Below are 22,867 nucleotides of genomic sequence, written 5' to 3' on the forward strand. Positions count from 1 at the left end.
TTTCTCTAGTTGCGCAGGAGCGAGTATTTCTCCCGATACTTCGCTTAGGGTTTCTAATCAACCCACCCCAAACCGATTAGTGGCGACTCCGTTTTAAAATTAATTTACAGGTTAAAAATTTAGATTATTAAAGTCGTGAATTGGTGGACTTGGGAGAGTCCGGGCATAACAAATTTCAGCCGAGCCATTAGCCTCCTTAGGCGCCCGTACCCGATTGCGGGCGCTGGAAAAAAAGAGGTCGCGACAATTTATTGTTTATCTGAGTGTTAAATTGGTGGATTGCGCACCCGCATGATCAGGAAATAAATTTAAATTCAATCCAAACTGCCTGCAAAACATTTTTTTTTTCAAAATTAAAGAAAAGGTACCGAAAGGTCGTTAGAGAAATCTAGCGTAACCAAGTCCCCGAACTCACAAATCTCTGGTTCGTAGGAGTAAAGTAAACCTCCCGTTACTTTACTTGGGTTTCTAATCGACCCACCGAAAATAGATTAGTGGCGACTCCTAATTGAAATATCATTTGCATGTTAAGAACTTGAACCTAAGTTGCGAATTGGTATGGGCTCGGGAGAGCTCGAGTTAAGTCTAGGCTTAACAATTCATTAGCCAAACCCTAAGTGGTTCACACTCGAAATTTTGGTCGCGACAATACGGATTTATGATGACTTAAGCGTTAAGCTGCAAAGCCGCCCTTTTCATCACTTGGCAAATGGTTGAGAAACTGAGATGTTTTGATGCTTGAATTTGGATGATTTCTGTCTGAATTCAGCAATTATATCTCTACCATCAAAGAACTATACTCGTGTCTCGTCCGTGCCCAATGGGAATTTGAATACTTAGAAGCATGCAGTAGATCTAATGATTTTCATAGGTGTTCAAGAGCGTATGAGAATTACTAAATCAAATTTTTATTCTTTCTGTGGGTAGGTCAAACTCTTTCGGGTGCAAGGCATTCATGTTTTTGCGGGGCTTGTGATTGTTATACCCTTCAAATGCCAACTGTCTCATCCTTTTTCCTATTCCTATTAGTTTATTGTTCTTTGAAATTCTCTTGAATATGCAAAATTTACGTCGGAATCTAACCTTGTTGATGTGCACAGGTTACGCTTTTGAATTGGCTTTCTGTTTTGGCTTATTCTTCGGCTTTTGTATTTTGTATCATCCCAAGGGTGTAATAGAATAAAACAATAAGTGGACTGGAAGATTTTCTTGTCCTTTTTATCATCTACTGGTGTTGTAACTCATTATTTTTGTTACAATTGAAGTTTTAAACTGTAAGACTGCCAGCTACTTGTTTATGAACTTGATGCACGAGGTCCCTGTGAAGAAGCAAGATCTTCCGACATCTGGACCTTGATAAAAGATCAAGCAAATTTTTGTTTTGGCTTGATGCTAGGAACTTTGGCTCTGCTGCTGTTAATATAAGATCAGCATATGCCCGTAATATATGGGCTACTACTAAATGGTCAACGTGATTTCCATGTCTTTTTGATTGTTTATATCATTTTTCATTCAAGTACTTTTTCTTGAAGATTATATGGTGGGAATTTAGTAATTGTTGAGAGATTTAGGGCCTTTAAACCGAAGAATCTGATCTTGGTTGCACATGTTATGTTTTTTCCCCTTTGGAAAGCAACAAACGTTTTCTTGTTATTCTTTCTTAGACAACAAGGTTAATCGTGGATCATAGTAATGACTATTTGTAAAGTTACTCGATAACTGTTGAAACAATGCCTCGTTATTCTTAATAATCGAAGGACAGTTACAAGAAGATGCATGTTCTTGATGATTCTGCTTCTGAATCAATTTGATTCATAAACTGAGTGATCTGATTCTTGATCGTCTTGTCTTATGCAGAATGACGACAACCAAAGAGAGACTTCTGCGACAATGCTCAAAGGAGGACAGGGCGCTCGTTTTGCGAGGATGCTATAACTAGAATCTCTCTTCTGCACGATGCACCTCACCGGAATGCTTGGCTAGCTGCTTCTAGTTTTTACTGAAGATGGCTTGATTACACACATAAAATCCATTGTTTGGAGGTAAATAAACCACGTGGAATACATTACACCTATTTTGGAATCCCGTGTTCTTGTATTGTACTTCCGTTCTCTCGGTTGGAAGGCAATAACATCGAGCTATGTACGAGCTTATGGTGAACTGGAAAGCCCATGAAGATATGGTTTTCAATTTACATTACATGTATGCACGAGTGACTCTCTCAGGAGTTTCATCCAGAGATCAGAAGTAATACATACTTATGTTTAGTCCATCAGAAAAAAAAAAAAAAAAAAAAAGACAGATCAAATTTCAGAGCTTAATGGAGGTTTGAGTGAATGGTTTTTCTTTTTTTTGGCCGGGAGCATTGAGTTGTCTTTCCCTCTCTTTCTAAAAACAACTTAAAGTTCCATGAAGAGATCATTGGAGTCATGAAAATTCGTTATTTAGATTGAGTATAGACTAGAATGCTTCAATCCACATTCTCCTCGTAAAGCTAATCTTTTGACTAGAAAAAGAGGAGATTTTAAGAATCAGGATCAGCACCGATACTCATGAGTCACCCCTTTCACTTCATGCATTGCCATCACCTCTGGCAAAGCATTGTGCAATCTCTTCTTCTTAAGCCACACTATCCTCCATACTCCTTGATGATGACGAGTGTAAAGCTAATTAGGCGGGAAAGTTAAACGTCTCATTTGATCAAGTGTTCACTTGAAAAGAAAAGTGCATTATATTTCAATTCGCTAGCGAAAGGGGAAACGGAAAAGAGCAAAGTAACAAATTGCTTTTGAGAAAAGAGACCATGGTGTCAAGAATCAACAGAGATTAACATCAATCGCATTGACAAAATTTTGTGGAGAAGCTGATACATGCATCCCCATGAAATGTCAACAAGCATTAAAACTCATGCCAACAACTTGGCGAGTTCATCAACCCTCAAGCTTCCTAGTGGTGATACATTCAAGTGGTGTTCATCCAACTCTTTTTTCCTTTGAATTTTCGTATCTCTCTGCTTGTTTCCCCTCTCCGTAAGTGTAGAAGAAGGTTCGCCTTCGGCATCTACATCTTCTTCCTTCACAATCTTCTTGGACACAACTCTCCTAGGTCGGTGCCTGAAAATGGGGCCAGGTGGAGCAGTCTTTGCAAAAGCAACCGCCCTTTGGTAAGCAATGTCAGCATCCAATGAATTAGTATCCAAGATAAGTGCACTGCCGTTTTCGACAGCCTGCCTTAACAGTAAAAGCACTTGTTCTGAGCAAGGTGGCATTGACCTAGTGGGTTGAACTTGATCAGGCAAAGCTTCTGAAACATCGTGCAGTTTCTCTGTTTCCACCATGGTCTCGGATTCTTCCGCAGCAACATCGGGCATAGCAGCAGCTACATTGATGCTCTTTGCATCTTCTGATTCTTCTGCTTCACTGCTTTTGCCGCCTACAGTGATTTTATTTCCATCAACCTCCCCCAAAATTGAATCTGCATCAGTAACTCCATATACCTCGTTTTCTTGAAGGAGGACTGGTTTTGCCAGGAACTTCCTGTTTTTCATCCTGTTCTGAGATTACTGGAAGAGGAGATCCTTCACATGCACGATCAACACTAGATGGATAATCCTTGTAATAAACTTTAGGAGTTGGAAAGGAAGACTTCCACTCTCTTCCTCTCCACATAAGTATGTGCTCATCTTCAAATGAAATTAACACACATGGGACTAGGTCCTGGAAGTGAGGAACATTGAACAACACATCTTAACCATCAATACTATGAGACAAAAATATACAGAATATATCCTACTAGAGATCACACAGACCTTGAGTTTCACGTCAATTTTCCTATAATCACTGCCATTCATCCCTTTGCAATTTATTCTGACCAATTCAAACTCTTCAAATGCCTCTCTAACATTTCGTACCAGATCACAGTAGACACCATTTTTACCTGTAAAACATATGTATCTACTGAATAGTTAGTCTGCTGGTGCATAAAATGATACTATTCAATCTTTTTTAACAAGTGTCAACAGCCCAATGGTTTCCAAAGGAAATACTTCCCCACCAATCCCAACAAGGTTTAATGAAAGTATTGCCCTAGCCCTTGTATTGCAAATAAAGACATTTTTATTTGATCCATCAGAAGAACAGCTATAATAGGTATACCAAGTCTGCATATTGGTGCCAGTGTCCGTCCCTTCCTGCGCATCTCTGTCGCTTCTTCTAGTGTTAAACCTTCTGGAACCCTCTTAATCAACCTTGGATACACAGGAGTTTCAACATGTTTCCACAGCATCAGTGGAACACGGGGACGAGTTTTGTAGTTACAGTTTCTGCCCCTAAAAAGGTATATTACCCCACCTTTACTGTAAATGATCTTCCCTCCAGTTCGCTCCTGTCCATTCATGAAATTGAGGAAAAAAATGTCAGAGCGCACATTACACAAAAATGCACTAGGTATCTTATCATACAATTCTAACCCACAAGTCGTAAGTGAGAAGTATTGCCGTATAAAAAGATAGATAGTAAACAATTGAGAACAGAAGGTAGAATGAGTCCCAAAATGAAGGAATATCTGATCACTGAAATTTTTTTAATAAAAGACAAACTTCAGCTATCGCAGTGACTAACGGCTTTGCTTAAAACATTTACAAACTCACTTCAAAAGCGAAAGCATGCAGGAAAACAAATGAGCAAGAGATGACAGGTGATAGTGAGAGAAGAAGTGACCTCCACCTGTTGTTTCACATTGTCCATGTCTACTGTACAAACTCCTTTGCATTTTATCTTGCACACTTGCTGCTGCTCCAGTGAGTATTAGAGGTGTGCAAAAGAATCAGGACCTGCCCAAACTGCCCGGAACCAGACCGGAACCACCCGGAACCGGTGGTTCTTAAGGGAACTGGTCTGGTTCCCAGTTCCAATTTATGGGAACCGGTGGGTACCGGTCCAGTTCCCGGTTCCATGGGCGGATCCGTCCACCCACCCACCTGGACCGGACCAGTTATATTATAATAATACAATAATTTTTAATATTTAAAAAATTCGAATTAACAAATCTAAAATTTAGGGCTCCAATCACCATCTTGTCTCAATTCATTACTCTCCTACTACATCTCGTCTCTCTTAGTTCAAAATCTCCCCAAGCTCCCTCTTCCTCTCCAATTCACCTCCGAATCTACTCATCTCTCTTCGATTCTTAGTCCGAACTTGGCGAAATGGTGAGTTGATTCTCTTTCCCTCCCTCAAACTTGAACTCTCTCTTCACATCGTCGCCATCCTCATCACCACCTCCGCATTCACTGTCACTATTGTCCTCTTCATTGTTGGGCTCGTCCCGCTTCTACCTCCCCTCTTCCTCCTCCCCCTCCTCAAGCCTCCCCCCATTGTCCTCATTTTCGAGGACAGGAGCGAACTCCAGGTCTAAGAATGGCTCATCATCCCCGTTGTCCTCCTCATTGTCGATCTCAAGAGAGGAGTGAGAGACGGCGGAGGCAGAGGCGGTGGCAAAGATGGTGGTGGTTGTTGAGACGGAAGCGGCGCGAGGGTCGCGACCGCCACCGCCGCCGCGCTAGTGCTTGAGGAGAATAAAGCTACCATGGTCAGAAGAGCCATAATAAGTAGATGTGAGGAGGGCGAAAAGGGGAAGACACGGAAGTTGGACCGTTTCTATGGATCCACCCGGAAACTGGACCGGACTGGCGGTCCGGTTCCTGGGTGGATCCATGCAACTAACGGGCGGTTCCCGATTCCAATTTTTCAGAACCGGTTCTTAGCGGGCTGTTCCCGATTCTAGGTCGGGAACCGCCCACCCAAACCATGCACACCCCTAGTGAGCATGAATGTTATCCAGCATATTGTGAGACAAATCATCCCTACCTAGACACATATCAAAAAAGCAAGCAGATCCATAAATCACTACACCTTCAATGGAAACATAGCATCTGACAAGGTTTGTCACAAATAAAATTCTTGAGTATACCACTTGGAGTTGGTAAAAACTATGCTGCCCATTTGTTCCTGGTTCACCGAAACTATCCTGCAATCATTCAAGCAAATCAAAAGTTGAAGGTATAGCATAGCAATACTGAAATTATGTAAGAAGTTGCACACATTGACATTCTAAAAAAGATGAAAAGCTTGCATACCTGCATTTTACCAACAAAAACCACCGGCTTGAGAGAATCATTCAGACCAAAGTAAAGCCTGCGGTAGACTATTATCCCAACACACGAAACGGTGAATCCACGGTAGAGACCAGCGATGCCATCAGACTTGAGCGTCTTCCTGTAGACAATGATCAAGCCGTTGAACTGCCTCTCGCTTCCCGTCTTGACGACCTTAGCATCATTTGCCAACGGGTCCGAGCATAATCCACGGAATACACAAAAAGAAGAGAGGTGGCGCCAGCGGCTCCACCGGATGCCAAGTTGCTGGCTAACCACTTCCAATAACCTTACACTGCGAATTTACAGGCGCAAAGGCTTTACTTGATCAGAAAGGATCTAATGGGCAGAAGCAAAATAACATGAAATCAGTTCAATGACTATAGGCATAAAACATCAAAGCATGACATCACTTAACCATTAAAACAGAATTCATGGAAACATACATATAAAAATAGAATGGCTAATAGATTGCACTAAAGGAAAAGATAAATCTTTGTCACATTCACGATCATCTTGAGTCTTTGCATATGAGTTTCAGAAGCAAGTTTAGTGCTATCTTCAATCTGAATATGATGCTCAACCTCTATATCAGCACAACTCGTCACAAAACAATCTCAACTTCAAATAACTTCTTCATAAGTTCATCGTCTAAACTGCATACTCCAAACTCAGCAAAGAAAAACAGCAAAATATTATCCAGCTTCAGTCAATTCCACTGAGGTGCTTTGTCCCACATCGAAAAGATGTGAGTGCGCATGTGGACGAGATTTGGTACTAACCGACGATCATTATTTTTATTTATTGAAAATTCGGATTTATTTCTATAAAAATTAACTATAAATCTCGTTAAAACAGTGCGACTGTTCATGAAAAGTTACCGTTATTTTTTATTTATTATTTATTTAATTTCGAATATTTTATGTCTTTTTAACGTAACCTTTGAAACGTACTTATTCACAAAAGATTGCCTTTGTTCTTTTTGCAACCTTTTGAAGGGTTGCCTCTATTCGAAAGACAAAGATAAGTACGTTTGTTTTGAAATCAAACATACATCTTCTTCCATTTTTTTTTTCGTTTTCTTTCGAAAGAAACTACAACCATTGTTTCTAATTGTTTCCCATGAGAGACCTTGGAGAAATACTAAAATTGCTATCTAGTATTCTCATTTGAGATTTTGTTGTATCCTGGAGGAAATTTGCCAATGACCTTTAGCAATATTGTGGGGCAAATAAATCCTTAAAGAAAGTGATATCACGCCTCAAAGTCTGACTCGATTACTCTAAAGATCCGACTTCATTGTTTTACCCAATTCGAAGCCATATTTTCCCAACAATTTTAAGGACTTTATTTTTCCTACAATGAAGTTAGAGTCGATCAAATCATGAATCAAGATATGGTGAAACTAGACTGCACAAGGAAGAGAGGTAAAGATGCTGGTGAAGCTATTCACGATGTGGCGTGCGTTGACCAGCATGTGGGAATCAGTCACCGAGGCCAATGGATCATTTTCACTACCTTCTCCGCTCTCATTATCACTGCGCTTTTAGAGATGTTAATATTATATTATTTGACGGCAACGAGATATTCAGAACCAAGTGGGAACACTACAACGTTTCATCGAAATTTGTCACTTGCTTGTTTTACTGGAAATGTTACATTCAATTGTACAGTTAGATTTGGTGTATATATTTAATTTTGGAATCAATATGACTAAAGTCACTGAGACTAAGAAATATCTAGCTTTCATTTTCAAAATGAAAGATTTAGGAGAAGTGGATACTATCTTAGGTATTAAAGTTAAAAAAATAAAAAATAGAAAAAATAGTGGGGGTTATTCTTTGAGCCAAAGTGATGACATGGAAAAGATGTTAAATAAATTCAAACTTCTTGGCTTCAAAGAAATGTGTACTCCATTTGATTCAATATTAAATTAAATTATAATACTAGTAGAGCAGTAGCACAATTTAAATATGTTAGTGCTATAAGGTCTTTAATGTATGCGATGCATTAAACTAGACTTGATTTTGTGCAAGTTGAGTAAATATACTAGTAATCCAAATATAGAACATTTGAGAATTATCTTAGTGTTCTATAATAATCCAGCTATATTAGAAAGATATATCGATGCTAGTTGGATTACAAGTGTGAGAGATAAACAATCCACTAATGAATTAATTTTCACATTACCTGAATGTGTTGTTTCTTGGATGAGCAAGAAACAAATATACATAACTTATTCAATGATAGAATCTGAATTTGTTGCTTTAGCGGCAACTGGGAAAGAGGCCGAATGAATTAGGAATTCGTTGGATATCAAATTATGGCATAGTCCTATGCCTCCTATTTATTCACTATGATAGTCAGGCTACTTTGGCAATAGTTTATAGTAGCACCTATAATGGTAAGTCTAAACATATTAGTCTAAGACATGAGTATATGAGACAATTTATTAAAGATGATACCATAATAATTGTCTACGTGAGGTCAAGTAATAATCTAGTCAATCCCTTGACAAAGGCTTTACTAAGAGACATAATAATAATAACATCATAAGAAATGGGGCTAAAACTCTTTAATTAAAATTACCAGTAATGGTAACCCGATATTTTTCTAGAACTTCACTAGTTAGAAGGTTTATTGGGTAAAAACAAGTTATTGAAAGTGATTGTTTGATACTGACGTAGCCCTGATATGAGAAGTTAGTATCGTTTGTTACGTTTTGTAAGTTGAATTGAATTCTTAATGAAGTATAGTACAAATTTGTAATGTGTTAATTGTAACATAAGCACATTGTAAATACTTCACCTATATGAGCTTAGAAGTGGTACCGCTTCTTACGAAAGTTAGGGTTGCTTTATAAAGAGCTCATGAAACAGGATCAAGCATAATGCCATAATAGTATGGAGTAATATAGAACTTCTCGCTGAAACATGAGGTTAGTATATGTGCGGTATGTCCAGTTCTATTATATCAAAGTACAAGTTTAAAGCCGAGCTACTTGTGACTTTTATAGAGCTTTGAGATACTTGCACTAAGTAAAGGTTTAACTCGAAAGATATCTTTATGTATGTATATTAATCTTATGGAAATTTTGGATATATATATTTCTAACGTTTTATTTTTTGTTTTTGTTTTATAAACAAAAGTGAGGGATTGTTAGTAGTTTGTTTATAAAACAAATGAAGAGGTGCCTTATCCCACATCGAAAAGATGTGAGTGCGCACGTGGACGAGATTTGGTACTAATCAACGATCATTATTTTTATTTATTGAAAATTCATATTTATTTCTATAAAAATTAACTATAAATCTTGTTAAAACAGTACGACCGTTCACGAAAAGTTACCGTTATTTTTTTATTTATTATTTATTTAATTTCGAATTTTTTTAATGTCTTTTCAACGTAACCTTTGAGACGTACTTGTTCACGAAATGTTGCCTTTGTTCTTTGTTGACACCTAAACTTTACCATTTTATTTAAAACTTAATCACATACAAATTAGGAATTAGTCGCTAAAAAAAAGAAAACAAAAAGAAAACAAAAAAAACCAAAAAAAAAAGAAGAGAAAAAAAGACAACAAAAGAAAAACACAAAAGAGGACTCGAGAGGGCCAGGTCAGGCCGAATTTGGTCTAGGCCCAACCCGGCCCTCCGTTTTCCTCTCTCTCGCGTGCGCTCGGCCCATTTCTCTTTTGGCCCGGCTCGTGCTTGTCTCTTCTTTTCCTTCAGCCGTCAAAACCAAAAAAAAACCCTAGCGGAGACAATGGCTGAAAAGGGGAGTTCGAAATGGAGACAAAGAATGGAAAGGAAAACCCTGGGAAAACACCAGCGAAGTGAAAAACATGGAGAGAGAGAGAGAGAGAGAGAGAGAGAGAGAGAGAGCTGGAAGAGAACGGGGGGAGCTCGAGAGAGAGGAACGGAGTGAAAAGAGAGCCCGAGCGGGTCCGCCCTGCGGCTGCTCGAAGCCTTCGTTGCGTTGGCCACCGCGCGGCAGAGCCGCTTGTCTGCAACCGCTCGCACCACCTCCATCAGGCGCCCGACACCCTCTCCGCTCGAGCACCGCTCGTCGATCTCGCACCACCTCCGTCCAGTGCTTGCTGCTCCACTGCAACCCTACAACCGTCTGAAGCTCCACCCTGCTGTGGCTGTTTCCGCACCCTCCACCGGTCTCGGCCGCTCCTGCAGCTAGCACCAATCCCCCCCCCATCGCGCCGGGGGTACGCCAAAGGCCCAGATCTGATCACGCTCGATCAGATCTGGGAGTGGTTCCCCTCCGCCGTATCATCTGCCGCCGTTGTCACCTGATCGTCGCCGCTGATCCACCTCAACCCGACGTCGTCCGAGCTCCCGTCGCCGTTCCTGCTGCTGCTGTCGTCGTCTGCCGCCCACTGCGCCGCCACCGAGTCGCCGGCGTCCCCCTGATCCTCACCAAGCCGCCGCGAAGAAGCCCTGAAAAGAGGGCACGAAATCAAGTCATGGTCGGGTTGGGCGAGCCTCCAAACGGGGTAGGGTTTTCGAGTAATTTAGGCCAGATTTGGGCTGTCCTTGCATGTGGGCTTGTGGGCTTTATGGGCTTCCCTTTTATTAAAAAAAAAAAAAAAAAAAAAAAAAATTAGACCGGACTGGGCCTGCACATCAGGCCTAGCCCGGCTAGGTTTCCGCGGGCTTGGGCCCTTTTCAACAAACCAGGTCGGACCTAATCCGAGGATCCAACCCAGGTCGTTTTTTAATTATTATAATATTAAAATAATATTTTAAAAGATTAAAAAATTAAAAAAAAAAAAATTTAAAATTTTAAAATTTTATAAAAAATCAAAAATTTCGAAAATTCAAAATGATGGGGTTTGGTTAGGAATTGCTACGTTTTGCATTCTTAGTGTAATTAGGCATTTACTTGCTCATATTTTGATTATGTCGTATGTTTAATTTGTATATTTAATTATGTTTAATTGCACGTGTTTAATTTTACTATAATTAGGATTTTGAATAGCTATGATTGTTACTTTAATGATTGCGCACTCGCATAATCACCTCACATGTTAGTGGATAAACATAAAATCAATCCAAACTGCCTGCCAAAAATCATTTTATTAAAATGAACAAGATTAGGTACCGAAAGGGCACTAATTGGCTAATCAGTGTAATCAAGTCCCCGACCCTAGATTCTCTGGTTGCATAGGAAGTGAGGCACGCTCTCATGCCTCACTTGGTTTCTAGCCGACCCCAATAGGCTAGTGACGACTCATTTTGTGCAAAATTCCTAAAAATATTTCAACGTCACGCGGGGTATGGGCTTGGGAGAGCTCACGCCTAATCATGGGCCTTAGGCCCGTCCTTTAGGCAATACCCCTAAACCCGTTCCCTCCCCCCGAGGATAGGTCGCGACAGCTTGGCGACTCCGCTGGGAACTTGGTTCTAGACCTTAGAGGACTTAGGCCTAAATTAATCTTGTTCGAAAATATTTTTGTTTAGCAGCAAGGATTCCAGGTACGTCCCTAACATTAAAGGTGTTAAATGTTTTTGTCACGACCTCTTTTTTCCGTCCGAAGGAAAAGGAAGAGGGTTTAGGGGTATTTGCCTAAAGAGGTGGACCAATGGCCCTAAATTAGGCACAGGCTCTCCCAAGCCCATACCTCGCGCGACGTTGGATTTTGTTTTTTAGTTCTTAACAACCTAAATATTTTTAGGAGTCGCCACTAGCCTATTGGGGTCGGCTAGAAACCAATCGAGATACGGGAGTGTTGTCTCGATTCCTACGCAACCAGAGATTTCTAGGAACGGGGACTTGTTTACGCTAATATTTCTATTAGCGCCCTTGCTGTACCACTAACTTGAAAGGTTGTTCATCTAAATGGCCACACAATCTTGATTACCAATTATAATCTTTATAAAACCGCTAAGCGTCCATGCACATGTTTTTTTTTTTTTTTTAGGTTTGTTTTCCTTAATGTCTAAACTAATCCTAACATAATTTAGAAGAAAAATTTACACTCAAATTAATGAAAAGCGGTGCGCAAGTAAATATCTAAGAAATTGAAATGACTTGAAAGTAATGCGGAAAAGAAAGACCCGATACAAGTCGGGCAAATAATATTACATGGCCTTGTTATCACGCCCCGGGACAGGACCCCCGTGAGCGAAATGGAAATATAAGTATGCATGAAATTACTCTAAATAATTGTAATCTACACAAAATAGATTATTTACAAAAATGGTTATAAAATACCAAAATAGCATTAAATTAGGAAAATGACCTTTTAAAATTAGGAAAATTTCATATATGTCATTTATATCCTAATTTGATGCTATCTAACATTTTTGATATTTTTGAAGTTTTCATATTTTTCTCTTTTTTTTTTTAATTATTTTTTTTTAAAAAAATAATAATTCCTTAAATCGATCTATGCTAACATTGAACAACACAGCACATGAATATCACAATAACCGGGCTCAAATCGACCGTTTCAAGATTGAAACTTGTTTTGTGCATTTTGTTGAACACTTGGCGTGCATTAAATCATCCCAAACCAGCTTCCTCGGGCCATGTTTGCGGCCTTTAATCTCAACGCATGAGCAATCTTATGTGGAGCTAAAGTATCAAGATCATATTAGATAGAAATAATAACTTAAAACACACAAGAACTAGGTTGAAATCGGTCTCAAATATGCAAGTCTGAACTGATTTTACAAATCTGGGTTTGAACCCAAATCAAACAAACAGGTTGCATGCCCATATTCAAGCCCCATCACTTATCACGTGCAAGATCTAAGGGAAACATTACTTAATCCAAGTGAAAGTAGGTAATATGAGCTTTCAAATGCAAGAAATATCATAGAGAATGACCCACCGAACAACATCAAAATGACCTCTCCAAGAAGCACACATGCAAAACTCTTGAAGAGATTTCAAACACTTAGAAAATTTCAGCCTCAGAAATCAGTTTTCCGGGCTGATTTTCCTCTTAATTTTCATGATCAAAACATGCTCAAACTCGAAAATTAATACATCTAGGATGCTTACCTTGCTTCCTAGTTTCCTTTTCAAGTGGTTCTTGGCCAATGAAACCGACAAATTATCCTCGGGGGCCTGTGGAAGTTGGCTTCTTCAAATGGAAATAAGATCTGCAAAAAAGAGAACTGACAACGAAGGTTTTCATTGACCTCTAACATTAGACTTCAAGATGTATTTTGTTGAAAAACTTGACACCACACCAAACTATATGTATTATAGTTTGGGTTAAAAGTCAATATTTTCCTCATTTGTCTCTCAAATTTCTCAAAAATACTCGTTTTCTCTCACTCGTGACCAACCAGGCTCAACACTTAGAAAAATTTCGGACTTTCTTGGCCTGCCAGGAGGGCACTGTTTTCGGGGGGATTTAGGAGGCCTTCCCGATCTCCATTTGGGACTTGCGACCTATGGTTGGAAAGATATTTGAATGAATTTTCACTCTCTAGTTGAAGGGTTTGGCTAATTTTGGCCACAGGTGTGTGAAAATCTCACTTTTCTCTCTCCAGGTCGGTCTGGAATTTCTGGGTTTTTGCTTTTCTGAAGTTGCTTCTGAGGGCTTCTTTGGGGATCGATTCCGAGCTCTGTCCTCTCCCTCTCGTCTCCTCTCTCTTTTCCCTCGAAAGACCTTGCTTCCGTGACCTTATCCCCCGAATTAAGGGATTTTTGGTCAGCCTTTTGCCCACCTACCAAGCCTGTCAACAGGGCTACTTCACCTACTCTTCTGACTTAGCCAATTTTTTAACTTCTGCGGCTGTTGAGTGTGCAGGTTTTGCTGCGATTTTCCGGTGCTGTCAGAAGCTTATCTCTGGCCAATTTTCGCCCACTTGCACTGATATATACGGTCTTCCATCAAGTGCAAAGATCGGGCTGGTTGGGCAGCTGAGGAGGATATGGTGGGGCCACCAAATTGCTTACTCAGCAACTCCGGATTAAGACCAACTCGTGGACTGAGTTTTGGCTGCTGATTTGAGTGCTTTAATCCACTAATTTGGCTGCGTTTTTTGATCAATTAGAAAGCTCATGTATAGTAGTTTAAGATCTTGACCATTTTTTGCAATTTTCTCCACCCAAGTTTGCAAGAAAGTCCCTCAAAGTTTGCCATTTTCTTGTCCGAAAATGCCAAATTCAATGCAATTAGGTCCTTTTTGCCCGATTCGATTAATTAGACCTGACACAAGTTCAATTTCAACTTAATTGGGGGCCAAGATAATGATTTAAGGGTTCGGGCAAAATTTTGCAAATTTTGCAAATTGGTCACTCAACTTTTGAAAATTGCATTTTTGCCCCCAATTTGCCATTTTAATTCCAATTTGACCTCATGGGCTTGGCTAGTCACATTTAGATCATTGGCCCCAGCTTTTTTTTTTATCTTTTTTTTTTAATTTTTTTTAGGAAAAACATATTCCATTAGAAAAACTATATTAAACACCTAGATAATCTTCATGCAATAATTTTTTTTTAAGGTGTCAACAGTTTTTGTAGAATGAGAGGTATAAGGGGAAGTTTTTGCTAACCTTTGTCTTGCAGGGAGGTGTAGGAATGTATGGTTTATTTTTCATGTATGAAGTGTTGATTGCTTATAAATTGTTGTGCATGTATCATTTGCATTGCACTACACCCTAGCACACACAACCTGCCACCGAACCTAGGCCACATTGGATCACTTAGGATGGTGTTGAGGTGGATACCACTCCAACTACAAGCATGTAGTACGAGTCGCCCATCTTAACCCCGAAATTTCTTTCTTGATGTCAGAGGTCCCCACCCTGGTTTGCGAGCATGCGACACGGGTCGGTCCTTTTGAAGCGCAGTCATGGGTAACACGACCTAGCCACGAGCTTGTTGGTTTAGTCATGTGATCCCATGGCTTCATTTTGAGCCGAATAGAGTAGAAATCGAACCACATCCCATATGCATGTCTATGCAATTTTTTTTTTTAAAAAGAAAGAAAAAAAGAGACAAAGGTCGGCATCCGCTGTAAGTACCATTTTCCTTTTTATTGAACTTTCATCTTGAAATTCACGAACATCAATCTATTGCCCTTGGTGCTGTAGACTTATGATTGAAAAAATTAGCAATCACTCTTTGACAAGTGAACATTGAACTCAAGTTCTAAACACTTTGATTGGGCCCTGTTGAACACATGGTTTTGTTTAAATTTCTAGTTATGGGGGTCGAAATTAGTTTGAAAAAAAAAAAAACTTTCAAGTTGTGATTTTATATTGGGGCACAAAAATTGAAATTGCATTTTTTATCAAATTCTCTCATTCTCACATTTGGGACTAAATTGCAAATCATTTTGTGTACAAATTTCTCAAAATAGAAGTCACCTCAATTTTTGCAAGAGTAAAATTAGAAAATCAATCTCTTCGAAATAAAAAATCAATGACACTTTTGCATATGAAATTTTTGGAATAAAAGTAGACATTCGATTGATGGCCGTGGATTGATTATTTTAATAATGTCTTCTCTTATGATAAAATCTTAACGAAATACTAAAACCCCGTAATAAGGACTGTGGGGCATGTACCATCGCCTCGATTTTATTGTAAGAAGCGACCTCATTGAGATATCATTTTCTCTCATTCACGTACTGACATTGTCGTCTATTTGCAGGTTATGCATGATGCTCATTGACATTCTCGTGTTGGACCACATAGAGAAGTGAATTTTAGAGTTTGAACAGGAGTTGATTTTTACCATTACCTATACAAGAGTTTCTTGTATTCTATCATTGTTCTTATTCTTGTTAAGAATTATGTTTTCCATTTTAGGTTTTAATTGCAAATCCAATTGATGCTTTTGTAAATCATGCAACTCATTTTTTTTATGATGGAATTCAACTTCATGAAAATCATCCCTTAAAAAAAAAAAACGAATTCAGAAGTGTTTTAAGTGAATCTTTATGTTTACCTTCCAAAATGAATTTCAAGAAAGCTTAGCTTAAGGCTCTCTCTTTATGAAATCGCTTTCTTCGGTAGGACGATGAGTTTATTTGAGATCGACATTTGCTCATTATAAAAGATAAAAATGTAGGCTCATGGAGCTTGAAGAGTAAGCATGCGTCGAAGCATCCTCAGCGCCAATTTTCCATAGAGGCGGAATGAAGTTGAATTCCATTCTGAGAAGTTTTGTTATTCGCAAATGCCTTAGATGCCAAAACAACCCATCGATCTCGTTCACTTTGCATGATAAGACAAATGAAAGGAGTTGCCAAATATCCAAAAGGACGAATTCGAAGGAAGAGTAAACTGTATCGATTCCAATTATCCATTTCTGATACCATTTCTGACTTGATTTTCTTTTCATTGTCAAGGAGATATCAAGAGTACCAAGTTTTGTAAAGTTCCAATAAATGCGATGGAGCGTTATTGAGTCCTGTTCATCTTAAACAAAGAAAGATTCAAATGAAGCAGAGGGGCAATATTATTCATTCCTCCATGAGAGATATCTTGGGATGTTGATCGCTCGACTTTGAAAAGGATGTATCTCATTCCTAAACTTGATTCTCCTCAGCATAAAAAATGACATGTCCTTTTTTTGATACAGGACAGATTCAAACGGAACAAAGGTTTGTTATATAAAGAGTGGGAGAACAACATTTGATTTAAAGAAAAATCTCTCAATCACCCATCAATGAAGTGTGCTGGAACGACATTGTTAAATTCATCAAGAAGGATGTATCGTTCCTCAGTTGAACCTAACTAAGAATTGAGATAACTCGTTTCATCTCCCCTTCTTACAGGGTGATAAAAAGTTGCACATTGACCGTAGAAGCGGCGCCTTTTGCCAAGGAATCAAGAAGATGTCAAACACTTAAAGGCGAATGCAAGGGAAGGGTATTGTCGAGTTACCAAATATCCACAAAGGTGAATCCAAGAGATGTTAGCGCCCAAAGGATGAAAGCGAATGAAGGGTAATAATGTATCGTTTTCAACATTTCAATCCCTAAAGATTTTTGCACTAACATATTCTTTCACATTCTTTACAGGGTTACTGAGTCACCATACTGCAGGTAAGTATCCTTCTTCTCATTTTTTTCCTAAAAAAAAAAAAAAAAAAAAAAAAAAAAAAAAGAAAAGTAAAAAACAGAGAATTTTCTTTACCAAAAAAAAAAAAAAACCTTTGGCGCTTTCCTAAAAACAAGCACAAAAATGAATAATTGAAAAAAAAATTACAAGCTTTTTGAGCATCCTTTTTATCTCAAAATTGTTTTCTCATTTTGTGGATTATTCATTTTGAATCAAATTTCCCTATGGAGATTAATCTATTCAGACGATCTTAGCAGAGTGAAATGGAGACGTTAACCGTGCCAAACAAGAATTGCTTAGGATGAAGAAAGGCAAGCCATTTCCAAATACATCCTTCAAACACTTTTGAGAGTTGAGTGAAAAACAACATTCTCTTAGGATGAAGGATCCATTCGCATTGAGCGCAAAGATCGAAATGATAAAGACATTTCCTTCATCAATCCCAAGCACTAAGCTGACATATTGCTAGCCCTTTGGGCCAAATATAGATGATCCTCCAACCCCTGTCAAGAACGACCCTACATTGGGGCAGCATAGGAGGTTACAGTTGTGTTGGAGAGCGAATAATTGGGAAAGATCCTATTACTTTCACTTGCATCAATCTTCTAGTGATAGCTTCAAAGGAATTCTCATTAGATCTTGACTCATCCCAATGTGAAGAAGAGCATTTCGTTCTCCACCCAAACATTGATACGCATTGCTTTAACCAATTTGGGCTTGATTGTTCATTTTCTGAATCCTGAGCGGTAATCATCTCCCTTCAATGGGGCAAGGCATAAGAATTGACCAAATATAATTGACAGTCATGAGAAAATGCGAAAAGCATCTCGAAAGTCATAAGAGCTCCAAAAGTTCAAAAGCAAAAAGTTCGACAAATTAGGGGGCATGAAAAAGCAGTGTGCCTGGTAAAAGCAATGCCAATGCCCGTCAAGAAAAAGAGCCAAAAGGCTGCATCTTATATGAAAAATTATCACAATCCAAGTGCCTGCAAAAAAAAAAAAAAAAAAAAAAAAATTATTGCAAGTGCAAAGAAAGTTAGAAAAAGGGACAAAGCTCCCATGCATAAATGATTAGTCAAGGGACTTTTGAGATGCGTTGTATTTCAAAAGCCAAATGATTTGGAAAGATCGAGTGACCTGGTCACGATGCCATGATGATCACCGACTCTTAAAAACCCTCTTGAAAATTTTAAGCCTTTCGAGTCTCTCCCGAGCCAACGTTACAACCCTCTTCCAAAGTCTCTTCTGATTGGGATGGTTTGAGTGAAAATGAGAATACCACAAAAAAGCTATTGCTTGAAGGAGTGGAAGTAATTATATCTTGTCTTATCTTCCAAGTTCTCGACTTGTAAATCCGAAGAAGATAGCGACAAATATTCCTTTATTGGCCTCAAAGCAATCATTCCTTTGTGTAAGCCCTAATTGAGCCTATATTACGGTCCTTTCAAAAGGCCTTTTTGATCAATCAAATTGTGCTCATTGTGAATGTTTCTAGAAACCTTTGACATGGGTTATGTGAGATACCCTCAGCAATCAGTTACTCAAGCAGTCATTCTATCGAGAGTGTGTGAGAAGCCCTTTCTGACTAAGAAGCTTTAGTTTGGCATGCTTAATGAGTCTTTTTCACGAGTCGTAGCCATTCTAATAAGAGAATTTGATGATTAATGATACATCCCCGAGCAAGATGACAATTTTGCGCTACATGATGCTAATTGACATCGAATGTTTTCTTTAAAGCAGTCAAACTTAGCTTGATTAACTTGTTCGATTAATGCTGTAATATTGTCAATACGTCTCTTGATGACGTCCCTAATGACATTTGCTCAAGTTGAGTTTGACAGGATTCCCCAGTGAAGCCATGCAGTTTTCAAAAGGTTCGTGGGTCAATCCTTAAACCACACGGTTCGTGGGTCTATCCTTAAACCACAAGGTTCGTGGGTCTATCTTTAAACCACAAGATTTGTAGGTCTATCCTTAAACCACACTTTTAAAATGTTCATAAGTCTATTTTTAAACTGCGATTTTTTCAAAAGGTTCATGGTCAATCTTAAATCATGTCATCTACAAAAGTTCATTGGTTTCCCTCAAATCATGCATTTTCAACCCGGTCAAAACCCGTTGTTACACGGGGAGACCTCATTCCTCTCTCCCTTCTTATGACACGGTGTGCTTTGTAGCCCGGAGAGTTTTGTAGCCCGGAGTCCTTCTTCTTATGACACGGTGTGCTTTGTAACCCAGAGAGCTTTTGTAGCTCGGAGAGCTTTGTAGCCCGGAGTCCTTCTTCCTATGACACGGTGTGCTTTGTAGCCTGGAAAACTTTTGTAGCCCGGAGAACTTTGTAGCCCGGAGTCCTTCTTCCTATGACATGGTATGCTTTGTAGCTCGGAGAGCTTTTATAGCCCAGAGAGCTTTGTAGCCTGGAGTCCTTCTTTTTATGACACAGTGTGCTTTGTAGCCCAGAGAGATTTTATAGCCCGGAGTCCTTCTTCCTATGACACGGTGTGCTTTGTAGCCCAAAGAGCTTTTGTAGCCCGGAGAGCTTTGTAGCCCGGAGTCCTTCTTCTTATGACACGGTGTGCTTTATAGCCCGGAGAGCTTTGTAGCCCGGAGTCCTTCTTCTTATGACACGGTGTGCTTTATAGCCCGGAGAGATTTTGTAGCCCGAAGTCCTTCTTCCTATGACACGGTATGCTTTGTAGCCAGGAGAGCTTTTGTAGCCCGGAGTCCTTCTTCCTATGACACGGTGTGCTTTGTATCCCGGAGAGCTTTTGTAGCCCGGAGAGCTTTGTAACCCGAAGTCCTTCTTCCTATGACACGGTATGCTTTGTAGCCCGGAAAGCTTTTTTAACCCGGAGAGCTTTATAGCCCGGAGTCCTTCTTCTTATGAAACGGTGTGCTTTGTAGCCTGGAGAGCTTTTGTAGCCCAGAGAGTTTTGTAGCCCGGAATCATTCTTCCTATGACAAGGTGTGCTTTGTAACCCGGAGAGTTTTTGTAGCCCGGAGAGCTTTGTAGCCCGAAGTCCTTCTTCCTATGACATGGTGTGCTTTATAGCGTAGAGAGCTTTGTAACCCAGGGTCCTTCTTCCTATGACACTGTGTGCTTTGTAGCTCGGAGAGCTTTTGTAGCTCAGAGAGCTTTGTAGCCCGGAGTCCTTCTTCTTATGACACGGCATATTTCTATAGCCCGGGGTCTCTCTTCCTCTTATTGACAAGATGCGCTTACATAGTTATTAGTTTCTTTCCGTCGACCTGATACGTGCCTATGCACCTAGGGTCACTCTATCGCCAAAATAATTTAGGTGTATTTTATCTTTGAATGGAACCTCTTCAAGCTCCCATTCAAAGAGGGGCAACTGTTGGCACCTAAATTTTACCATTTTATTTAAAACTTAATCACATACAAATTAGGAATTAGTCTCTAAAAAAAAGAAAACAAAAAGAAAACAAAAAAAAGACAACAAAAGACAACAAAAGAAAAACACGAAAGAGGACACGAGAGGGGCCGGGTCGGGCTGAATTTAGCTGGGCCCAACCCGGCCCTCCATTTTTCCTCTCTCTCGTGCGCGCCCGGCCCATTTCTCTTTTGGCCAGACTCGTGCTTGTCTCTTCTTTTCCTTCAACCGTCAAAACCAAAAAAAAAAAAAAACCCTAGCGGAGACAAGGGCTGAAAAGGGGAGTTCGAAATGGAGACACAGAACGGAAAGGAAAACCCCGGGAAAACACTAGCGAAGAGAAAACAGGGGAGAGAGAGAGAGAGAGAGCTGGAAGAGAACGGGGGAGCTCGAGAGAGAGGAAGCAGTGAAATAGAGAGCCTAAGCGGCTCCGCCCTGCGGTCGCTCAAAGCCTTCGCTGCGTCAGCCGCCGCGCGACGGAGCCGCTCGTCTGCAACCGCTCGTGCCACCTCCACCAAGCGCCCGACACCCTCTCCACCCAAGCACCGCTCGTCAATCTCGCACCACCTTCGTCCAGTGCTCACTGCTCTGCTGCTTCCCTACAACCATCTGAATCTCCGCCCTGCTGTGGCTGTTTCCGCACCCTCCGCTGATCTCGGCAGCTCCTGCAACTAGCACTAATCCCCCCCATCGTGCCGGGGGTACGCCAAAGGCCCAGATCTGATCACGCTCGATCAGATTTGGGAGTCGTTCCCCTCCGCCGTATCATCTGCCGCTGCTGTCACCCAGTCGTCGCTGCCGATCCACCTCAACCCGACGTCGTCCGAGCTGCCGTCGTCGTTCCTGCTGCTGTTGCCATCGTCTTCCGCCCACTGCGCCGCCGCCGCCGCCGCCGAGTCGTCGGCGTCCCCCTGATCCTCGCCGAGCCGCTGCGAAGAAGCCCTGAAAAGAGGGCACGAAATCAGGTCATGGCCGGGTCGAGCGAGCCTCCAAACCGGGTAGGGTTTTCGAGCAATTCAGGCTGGATTTGGGTTGTCCTTGCATGTGGGCTTGTGGGCTTTATGGGCTTCCCTTTTTTTAAAAAAAAAAATTAGACCGGACTGGGCCTGCACATCAGGCCCAGCCCGGCTAAGTTTCTGCGAGCTTGGGCCCTTTTCAACAAACCGAGTCGGACCCAATCCGGGGATCCGACCCAGGTCGTTTTTTATTATTATAATATTAAATTAATATTTTAAAAGATTTAAAAATTTAAAAATTTAAAAAAAAAATTTAAAAATTTTAAAAAAATTTAAAAATTTAAAAATTTATAAAAACATCAAAAATTTCGAAAATTCAAAATGATGGGGTTTGGTTAGGAATTGCTACGTTTTGCATTCTTAGTGTAATTAGGCATTTACTTGCTCATATTTTGATTATGTCGTATGTTTAATTTGTATATTTAATTGTGTTTAATTGCACGTGTTTAATTTTACTACAATTAGGATTTTGAATAGCTATGATTGTTACTTTAATGATTGCGCACCCGCATGATCACCTCACATGTTAGTGGATAAGCATAAAATCAATCCAAACTGCCTAACAAAAATCATTTTGTTAAAATGAACAAGATTAGGTACCGAAATGGCACTAATTGGCTAATTAGTGTAATCAAGTCCCCGACCCTAGATTCTCTTGTTGCGTAGGAAGTGAGGCGCGCTCCCATGCCTCACTTGGTTTCTAGACGACCCCAATAGACTAGTGGCGACTCTTTTTGTGCAAAATTCCTAAAAATATTCCAACATCACGCGGGATATGGGCTTGGGAGAGCTCATGCCTAATCATGGGCCTTAGGCCCGTCCTTTAGGCAATACCCCTAAACCTATTCCCTCCCCTCGAGGGTCTCCCCTCAAGGGTAGGTCGCGACATTCTTTTTGCAATCTTTTGAAAGGTTGCCTCTATTCGAAGGACAAAGATAAGTACGTTTGTTTTGAGATCAAACATACATCTTCTTCCATTTTATTTTTTTTTCGTTTTCTTTTGAAAGAAACTACACTCATTGTTTCTAATTGTTTCCCATGAGAGACCCTGGAGAAATACTAGAATTGTTATCTAGTATTCTCATTTGAGACTTTGTTGTATCTTGGAGGAAATCTACCGATGACCACTAGCAACATTGTAGGGCAAATAAATTCTTAAAGAAAGTGATATCACGCCTCAAAGTCCAACTTGATTACTCTAAAGATCCGACTTCATTGTTTTACCCAATTCGAAGCCACATTTTCCCAACACTGAGGTCAA

At 40.1% G+C, this 22,867-nt stretch overlaps 1 protein-coding gene and 1 pseudogene across 1 annotated transcript; both read right to left on the reverse strand.

The window, feature by feature from the left end:
• Nucleotides 1–2,837: 2,837 nt before the first annotated feature.
• LOC120292591 lies at nt 2,838–5,375 on the reverse strand (annotated as a pseudogene).
• Nucleotides 5,376–5,817: 442 nt separating this feature from the next.
• On the reverse strand, nt 5,818–10,363 carry LOC120292592. Its single transcript, XM_039310860.1, has 3 exons — nt 10,200–10,363; nt 6,137–6,449; nt 5,818–6,027 (listed from the first exon to the last, which is right to left on the reverse strand). Exons 1-3 carry the CDS (start codon nt 10,361–10,363, stop codon nt 5,818–5,820), a joined length of 687 nt encoding a protein of 228 aa, XP_039166794.1.
• Between the last annotated feature and the right edge of the window lie 12,504 nt (nt 10,364–22,867).

This window comes from Eucalyptus grandis, chromosome 4 (genome assembly GCF_016545825.1).
Source record: "Eucalyptus grandis isolate ANBG69807.140 chromosome 4, ASM1654582v1, whole genome shotgun sequence".
Classification (NCBI taxonomy): domain Eukaryota; kingdom Viridiplantae; phylum Streptophyta; class Magnoliopsida; order Myrtales; family Myrtaceae; genus Eucalyptus; species Eucalyptus grandis.

What these genes read in the sequence shown, in the direction of transcription:
- LOC120292592 (XM_039310860.1), bottom strand. Translation starts at nt 10,363, where the DNA reads ATGGGGGGGGGATTGGTGCTAGCTGCAGGAGCGGCCGAGACCGGTGGA. An exon ending in GCGGTGCTCGAGCGGAGAGG is followed by an intron (nt 6,450 to 10,199) that starts GTGTCGGGCGCC and finishes GTAAATTCGCAG; the next exon opens with TGTAAGGTTATTGGAAGTGG. An exon ending in TTTTTGTTGGTAAAATGCAG is followed by an intron (nt 6,028 to 6,136) that starts GTATGCAAGCTT and finishes GAATGATTGCAG; the next exon opens with GATAGTTTCGGTGAACCAGG.